Here is an 8899-nt window from a genome sequence, read left to right on the forward strand (position 1 = left end):
TCACCTCGACGACCTCCAGGGCCTCATCAAGAAGATCCGCAGCGACCTCGAGAAGCTCCAGCGCAAGAAGATCGTGGCTCTGGTGACGACGGACCTCCACGCGCGGGACATCGTCGAGGAGCTCCGCGACAAGGGCGTTCGAGATGTGGGCGACTTCACGTGGATGCAGCAGCTCCGATACTACTGGGAGCACGTCGTCGACACGGAGGACTGCCTCATCCGCCACAGCGACGCGGTGATCAACTACGGCTACGAGTACATGGGCGCGACGAGCCGCCTCGTGATCACGCCGCTCACGGACCGCTGCTGGCTCACGCTCACGGGCTCCTACGGCCTGAAGCTGGGCGCCGCGCCCGCGGGGCCCGCGGGCACGGGCAAGACGGAGTCGTCGAAGGACCTCGCCAAGGCCATGGCCATCCAGTGCGTCGTCTTCAACTGCTCGGACCAGATCGACTACAAGATGATGGGCAAGCTCTTCCGGGGGTTGGCCCAGTCCGGGTCCTGGACCTGTTTGGACGAGTTCAACCGCATCGACATCGAAGTGTTATCCGTCATCGCGCAGCAGCTCCTCGTGCTCCGCGAGGGCCGCATCGCGGGCAAGAGCTCCATCAACTTCATGGGCGTGGAGATCAAATTGCTGGACCACCACGTCATCATCACGATGAACCCGGGCTACGCGGGCCGCACGGAGCTGCCGGACAATCTGCAGGTCTGCTTCCGGCCCGTGTCGATGATGGTCCCGAACTACGCGTTGATCGCGGAGATCATGCTCTTCGCCGAGGGCTTCGGGGACGCGAAGACGCTGTCGCGGAAGATGTGCAAGCTCTACATTCTGTGCAGCGAGCAGCTGAGCCAGCAGCCCCACTACGACTACGGCCTCCGCGCCGTCAAGTCCGTCCTGGTGATGGCCGGCGGCCTGAAGCGCGACAACCCGGACATCAGCGAGGACCTCGTGCTCATCCGCGCTTTGAGAGATTCGAATCTGCCGAAGTTCCTCGCGGACGACATCCCCCTCTTCTTCGCGATCATCGCGGACCTGTTCCCCGGCGTCGTCGTGCCGGACAACGACTACGGCGAGTTCCAGGTCACGCTCGAGGACGAGATCACCAAGGCGGGCCTCCAGAACATCCCGGGCTTCCACAAGAAGGTCATCCAGATGTTCGACATCTTCAACATCCGCTTCGGCGCGACGATCGTCGGCCCGACGGGTGCGGGCAAGTCGACGTGCTACCGCATCCTCGCGGCGACCATGGGCAGCCTCTTCCGCGCGGGGTCGTCGAACACGCAGTACCAGGAGGTGCGCTTCGAGATTCTGAACCCCAAGTGCATCACCATGGGCGAGCTCTACGGCGAGGTCAACATGGTCACGCAGGAGTGGCGCGACGGCCTCGCGTCGACGATCATGCGCCGCGCGGTCGGCGAGGAGAGCGCCGTGCGCAAGTGGACGGTCTTCGACGGGCCCATCGACGCGCTGTGGATCGAGAACATGAACACGGTGCGCGCCAGGGCAGCAAAAGGGTGCGACATTCCCAACTTCAAAGGCTCCTCTCTCGGCCGTTTTCCACTCGTTTCGGCTAATTCTTGGACGAGCGATCGTCTCTCGGAACGGCCTCGAAGCGTGGGCGCTTTTTCCGGAACGCGCGCGCGCGGAACACTCACGTTGAAGCGACGTTGCATCACTCTTGTGCTGCCCAGGTGCTCGACGACAACATGACGCTGTGCCTCGCGAACGGCGAGCGCATCAAGCTGAAGATCGAGATGAAGATGCTCTTCGAAGTCATGGACCTCGCCGTGGCGTCCCCGGCGACGGTGTCGCGCATCGGCGTCGTCTTCATGACGCCGTCGGACCTGGGCTGGTTCCCCTACGTGCAGTCGTGGGCCGCGGACCTGCCGGATCAGGTGCCCGACCACGCGCGCGCGCACCTCCTCAAGCTCTACGACGCCTACTTCCAGAAGGCGCTCACCTTCCAGCGCAAGAAGTGCAAGGAGCCCGTGGGCTGCGTCGACATCCAGCTCGCGACGTCCTGCGCGGTCATCTTCCAGAGCCTCTTCTGCGGCTCCGAGTCCAAGGTCGACTTCGAGTCCTACGCGAAGACGCCGGAATTGTTATTACGGCTCGTGGAGAAGCTCTGGTTCTTCTCCTTCGTCTGGTCCGTCGGCGGCTCCATCGCGTCCGAGGGCCACGACGGCTTCGACTACTTCGCGCGCGACATGCTCGACCAGGGCGGCGTGAATTTAGATTTGCCGGGCGCGGGCCTGTCCTACGACTACTTCGTCCAGGTCGCGGACCAGCCGGGGGGCAAGTTCCTGCCCTGGAAGCAGGTCGTGCCGTCCTTCAAGTTCCAGCGGGACCTGCCCTACACGGCGATCGTCGTGCCCACGGAGGACAGCACGCGGTTCTCCTTCCTCATGCGCACGCTCGTGACGGCGATGAAGCCCGTCTTCATGACGGGCGTCACGGGCACGGGCAAGACCGTCATGGTCCAGAGCCTGCTGCGGTCCCTGGAGCCGCTCCAGGACGAGGGCGGTTTAGGAGTGGTCCCGACGTTCCTCAACTTTTCCGCGCAGACGTCGTCGCTCGTGACGCAGTCGGCCATCGAGTCGAAGCTCGAGAAGAAGCGCAAGAATTTGTTGGGCGCGCCGGCGGGGAAGACGTGCATCATCTTCGTCGACGACATCAACATGCCGCTCGTGGAGTCGTACGGCGCGCAGCCGCCGGTGGAGCTGCTGCGCCAGTTCCTGGACTTCAAGGGGTTCTACGACCGCGAGAAGCTCTTCTGGAAGGACATCACGGACACGATGCTCTTCACGGGCGCCGCGCCGCCGGGCGGCGGCCGCGCGGAGGTGACGCCGCGGTTCACGCGCCACTTCAACGTGCTCTGCGTGCCGCCCGCGTCCGACGCGGCCAAGACCGTCATCTTCGAGTCGATCTTTGGGGGTTTCATGACGACCTTTGAAAAAGATCTACAAAAAATGGTCAAGGGCGTCGTCTCGGCGACCATCGAGGTCTACAACAGCATCTCCGTGGAGCTGCTGCCGACGCCGGCGAAGTTCCACTACTCGTTCAACCTGCGAGACATCTCCAAGGTCTTCCAGGGTTTGTTGATGGTGGCGCCCTCGAAGGTCAAGGACGGGGAGACGTTGTCGAAGCTCTGGCTCCACGAGTCGCAGCGCGTCTTCTACGATCGTTTGATCAACGTCGCGGACCAGGAGTGGTTCGAGAAGCTGGCGTGCGAGCTGCAGACGCGGCACCTGGGCCAGATGCCGCAGACGCCGGAGCAGGTCTTCGGGGAGAACTCGGTGATCTTCGCGGACTTCCTGAAGCCGGGCGTCGAGCTCGCGACGCGGCGCTACGAGCTCGGCAACCTCGAGCTCATCACGCGGCTTTTAGGCGACACGCTCGACGAGTACAACATCACGTTCCCGACGCAGATGAACTTGGTGTTCTTCAGCGACGCCGTGCGCCACGTCTGCCGCATGTCTCGTATTTTGCGCCAGCCCCGGGGCAACGCCATGCTCGTGGGCGTCGGCGGCAGCGGCAAGCAGTCGACGACGCGCATGGCGGCGTTCGTCGCGGAGATGCCGTGCCTCCAGATCGAGATCTCCCGGGGCTACGGCCTCAAGGACTTCCGCGAGGACGTGAAGAAGTTCATGATCACGACGGGCGTCGAGGGCACGTCCATCGTCTTCCTCTTCACGGACACGCAGGTCGTCGAGGAGTCCATGCTCGAGGACATCAACTCGATCCTCAACTCGGGCGAGATCCCGAACCTCTTCCCCCAGGACGAGCTCGACAAGATCTGCTCCGACATGATCCCCGTCTGCGACGCGCTGGGCGTGCCGGCTTCCCGGGACAACTGCATCGCGACGTTCATCACGCGCGTCTGGGACAAGCTCCACATCGTGCTCTGCATGTCGCCCGTCGGCGACGCGCTCCGCGTGCGGTGCCGCCAGTTCCCGTCGCTCATCAACTGCACGACCATCGACTGGTTTCTGGGGTGGCCCGAGACGGCCCTCGTGGCCGTCGCGGAGCACTTTCTGGCGTCCGTGAAGCTCGGCAGCGGCTCCGACGAGCTGGAGCTGGAGCACCGGTCGGCGATCGTCCGCATCTGCGTGCTCGTGCACACGTCGATCACGGAGGCCGGCGACCGCTTCTTCAACGAGCTGCGGCGGCGCACCTACACGACGCCCAAGTCCTACCTGGACCTCATCTCCATGTACGCGTCGAAGCTCGGCGAGCTCCAGAGCATCGTCGACGTGAAGATCGAGCAGATGACCGTGGGCACGGAGAAGCTCCGCGACACGAACGCGATCGTCGACGGCCTCCGCGGCGAGCTCAAGGAGCTGGCCCCGGTCCTGGAGAAGAAGGCCGTCGACGCCGAGGCCATGCTCAAGCAGGTGGCCATCGACCAGGCCGAGGCCGACGTCGTCCGCGAGAAGGTCGCCGCGGAGGAGGCGGAGCTCTCGAAGCAGAGCGAGGCCGTGTCGAAGATCGCGGCCGAGGCCCAGGCCGAGCTCGACGTCGCCATGCCCGCGCTCCAGGCCGCCGTCAAGGCCCTCGATTCCCTCACGAAGAACGACATCGTCGAGGTCAAGGCCTTCAAGAGCCCGCCGCTCGCCGTGAAGGTCACGATGGAGGGCATCTGCATCATGCTCGAGCGCAAGCCCGACTGGGACGAGGCGAAGAAGGTGCTCGGCGACTCGCAATTTTTGGACAAGTTGAAGACCTACGACAAGGACAACATGAAGGAGGCCGTCATCAAGAAGATCCAGAAGTACATCGTCGAGCCGAACATGCAGATCGAGGTCGTCACGAAGGTCAGCTCCGCGGCCAAGGGCCTGTGCATGTGGATCCACGCCATGAACGTCTACCACAAGGTCGCCAAGGAGGTCGGCCCGAAGCGCGAGAAGGTGCAGAAGCTCACGGACCAGCTCAACGCGGCGAACGCGTCGCTCAAGGAGAAGCAGGACGCGCTCCAGGCCGTCATGGACAAGGTCCAGGCCCTCCAGGAGCAGTGCGACGCCACGGTCGCCGAGAAGACGAAGCTCATGGAGGCCCAGGCCCAGACGGCCCTCCGCCTCCAGAACGCGGAGAAGCTCACGAGCGGCCTGAGCTCCGAGGGCGTCCGCTGGAAGGAGAACCTCGTGAACTTCAACGCGCAGCGCGTCGAGCTCATCGGCGACACGCTGCTCTCCTGCGCGGCCATTTCATATTATGGCCCCTTCACGGGCGTCTACCGCGAGGCGCTCGTGGAGTCGTGGCTCGGCACGTCGACGGACCTCGGCCTGCCCTGCTCGAAGACGCCGAGTTTGCTCAACACCGTCGGCGACCCCGTGAAGGTCCGCGAGTGGCAAACCCAACTATTACCGACGGACGAGGTGTCGACGAACAACGCGATCCTGGTGACGGAGGGCAAACGGTGGCCGCTGATGATCGACCCCCAGGCCCAGGCGAACAAGTGGATCCGGAAGATGATGGAGCGGAGCGACCTGCTGACGACGACGATGACGGACATTAATCTTTTGCGCGTTTTAGAAAACGCGATCCGCAACGGCAAGCCGCTCCTCATCGAGGACGTCCACGAGCAGATCGAGCCCGCCCTCGAGCCCGTGCTCGCCAAGGCGACCTTCAACCAGGGGAACCGGATCCTGATTCGTTTAGGAGACAGCAACGTCGACTACGACCCGGCGTTCAAGCTGTTCATGACGTCGAAGCTGCCGAACCCGCACTACCTGCCCGAGGTCTGCATCAAGACGACGATCATCAATTTTACGGTGACCATGGAGGGCCTCGAGGACCAGCTCCTCGGCGACGTCGTCAAAGCGGAAAGGCCCGAGGTCGAGCGGAAGAACGTGCAGCTCCTGCTGCAGATGTCCGCGGACAAGAAGAAGCTCGCGGAGATCGAGGCGGAGATCCTGCGGCGGCTCAGCGAGGCCAAGGGCAACATTTTAGACGACGAGGAGCTCATCAACACGCTCGCGGACTCGAAGAAGTTCTCGACGATGATCAACGAGCGTTTGGAGGCCGCGGAGGTCACGAAGCAGGAGATCAACGAGGCGCGCGAGGCCTACCGGACCGTCGCGACGCGCGGGTCCATCATCTACTTCGTCATCAGCGACCTGGGCACCATCGACCCCATGTACCAGTACAGCCTCCAGTACTACCAGGTCATCTTCAACAAGTGTCTCCAGGACGCGGAGGCCTCCAAGGACCAGGAGAAGCGCCTGGGCATCCTCATCGAGTACTCGACGGTCGTCATCTACGACAACATCTGCCGGGGCCTCTTCGAGAAGGACAAGGTTCTGTATTCCGCGCTCCTCGCGTTCTCGATTTTGCGCCACGCGTCGAAGATCCCGGGCGACGAGTGGAATTTGTTCATCCGCGGCCCGGGCGTGCCCGACCGCGCGTCTCAGCCCAAGAACCCGAACCCGAAGGCGCTCCCGGAGGCGACGTGGGATTTGGTCTGCGGCATGGAGTTCCTGCTCGCGCGCGACGCGGGCTTGGACGAGAACGGCGACGAGGTCCCGGCGAAGGCGTCGCCCTACGCGGGGCTCACGGCGTCGCTTTCCAAAAATTGGGACGCCTGGGAGGCGTGGCTCGGCGCCGTGGACCCGTCGGCCGCGCCGCTGCCCGACCCCTTCGAGGCGAGCGTGACCAAGTTCTCGAAGCTCATCATCGTCAAGGCGCTCCGCGACGAGTTCACGCTCCAGGCCGTGAACAACTTCGTGCGCTACGCCTTCGGCGACGACCTCGCGGACGCGCCGAGCGGGAAGATGGACGAGATCTACGACGACCTCGACAACGCGACGCCCTGCATCTTCATCCTGTCCAAGGGCACGGACCCGACGGGCATGCTCTTCAAGCTCGCCAAGCAGAAGAACTACAGCGACCGCCTCCAGCTCGTGTCCCTCGGCCAGGGCCAGGGCCCCGCGGCGGCGGCGCTCGTGGACCGCGGCACGCGGAGCGGCGACTGGGTGCTGCTGCAGAACTGCATGCTCGCGAAGTCGTGGATGCACGATTTAGAATTAATGGTCTTCGAGCTCGGCGAGCACCGCGAGAAGAACCACCCGGACTTTCGGCTCTTCCTCACGTCGAGCCCCGCGCCCTACTTCCCCGTGTCCGTGCTCCAGAACGGCGTCAAGATGACGAACGAGCCCCCGAAGGGCATCCGCGCGAACCTCATCCGGTCCTACCAGAACCTCGTGAAGCCCGACGAGTGGGAGACGTGCAAGAAGAGCGACGCCTACAAGCGCCTGCTTTCCGGATTGTGCTTCTTCCACGCGAACGTCCTGGAGCGGCGCAAGTTCGGCCCGCTCGGCTGGAACATCCGGTACGCGTTCGACGAGTCGGACCTCGAGACGTCCATGGCCATCATGCGGCGGTTTCTCGACGAGCAGGAGGTCATCCCCTGGGACGCGCTGCGCTTCGTCACGGGCCACATCAACTACGGCGGCCGCGTGACCGACGACTGGGACCGGCGCGCGCTGTTGTGCATCCTCGGCATCTACTTCAACGAGCGCGTCATGGAGCCAAAGGACGGCGGCTACGTCGACTACGCCTTCTCCGCGTCGGGCATCTACAAGCCGGCGACGACGGGGCCTTTGGAGGAGCACCAGGCCTACTTCGACACGCTGCCGGCCGTGGACCAGCCCGAGATCTTCGGCATGCACGAGAACGCAAACATCACGTTCAACCGCGCGGAGTCGAGCGCGCTCATGGGCACGATTTTGGCGCTCCAGCCCCGCGAGAGCAGCGGCGGCGGCGGCAAGTCGAGCGACGACATCATCATCGACCAGATCGACGACATCGAGGGCAAGATGCCCGAGAATTTGGACGAGGAGGACAAGGGGCCGACGACCTTCGTGCTCCAGCCCAACGGCCTGCTCACGTCGCTCGACACGGTGTTGTTGCAGGAGATGGTCAAGTTCAACCGCCTCATGAACCGCATGCGGTCGTCGCTCCGCGAGCTCCGGCGCGCGATCGGCGGCTTCGTCATCATGTCGTCGGACCTCGACGACATGTACACGGCCTTCCTCAACAACCAGCTGCCGCCCATCTGGCGCAAGGTCTCCTTCGAGACGCTCAAGACTTTGGGCTCCTGGGTCAAGGACAACCTCTTCCGCATCGACTTCATGCGGTCCTGGCTTTTGGGGGGCCTGCCGACGTCCTTCGCGCTCCCCGTCTTCTTCTTCCCCCAGGGCTTCATGACGGGCACGCTCCAGACCTACGCGCGCAAGCACATGGTCGCCATCGACACGCTCGAGTACGAGTACGAGGTGCTCAAGCTCGACGGCGACCCCGAGGCCGCGCCGGAGGACGGCGTCATCTGCTCGGGGCTCAACCTCGAGGGCGCGCGCTGGTGCTTCGACACGCACATGGTCGTCGAGAGCCGCATCGGCGAGATGTACACCATGCTCCCCATGATCCACTTCAAGCCCGCGGTCGGCCACACGATCCCGGACGGCTTCTACGCGTGCCCCGTCTACAAGACGGCGGAGCGGAAGGGCGTGCTCTCGACCACGGGCATGTCCACGAACTTCGTCGTCGCCGTCGAGCTCCCCTCCTCCGTCGCGCCCGAGCGCTGGGTCTTGGCGGGCGTCGCGGCGCTCCTGAACCTGACGGACTAACTCGGTATGTCTCGAATGCGGGGGGGGGGGTCCGCGGCGGCCGGCGCGGTCTCGTAGATGGAGGGGGAGCGTACTATGGAGCTCCCGGGCAGCGTCGTGCTTCGATCGCCGTCTGGCGCTTCCGGCTTCTCCTCGACATGGGCCTCAAAGCCCGCCTCGTGGTTAGCTTGAAGTTCAACTTGGATTCAGCACTGGCGTAATACTGCCCTGCCGACAGTCGAAACAGGATGGCATGCCGGTCGGGGCTGCTTCTGGCGCTGCTCTCCGGCCG

General features: G+C 64.1%; 1 protein-coding gene across 1 annotated transcript in view; it reads left to right on the forward strand.

Annotated features, from left to right (window-relative positions):
- The window catches only part of AURANDRAFT_61597 (hypothetical protein), a gene marked incomplete at both ends in the record, with an annotated part of 15502 nt that overhangs the window by 3707 nt on the left and 2896 nt on the right, over window positions 1–8899 (forward strand). The window contains 2 exons of the mRNA XM_009035391.1: window positions 43–1495; window positions 1696–8586. Coding sequence (XP_009033639.1) covers window positions 43–1495; window positions 1696–8586 — 8344 coding nt within the window. The remainder of the gene's footprint in view (window positions 1–42; window positions 1496–1695; window positions 8587–8899) is intronic.

The sequence above is a fragment of the Aureococcus anophagefferens genome, assembly GCF_000186865.1.
Source record: "Aureococcus anophagefferens unplaced genomic scaffold AURANscaffold_3, whole genome shotgun sequence".
Taxonomy (NCBI): Eukaryota; class Pelagophyceae; order Pelagomonadales; family Pelagomonadaceae; genus Aureococcus; species Aureococcus anophagefferens.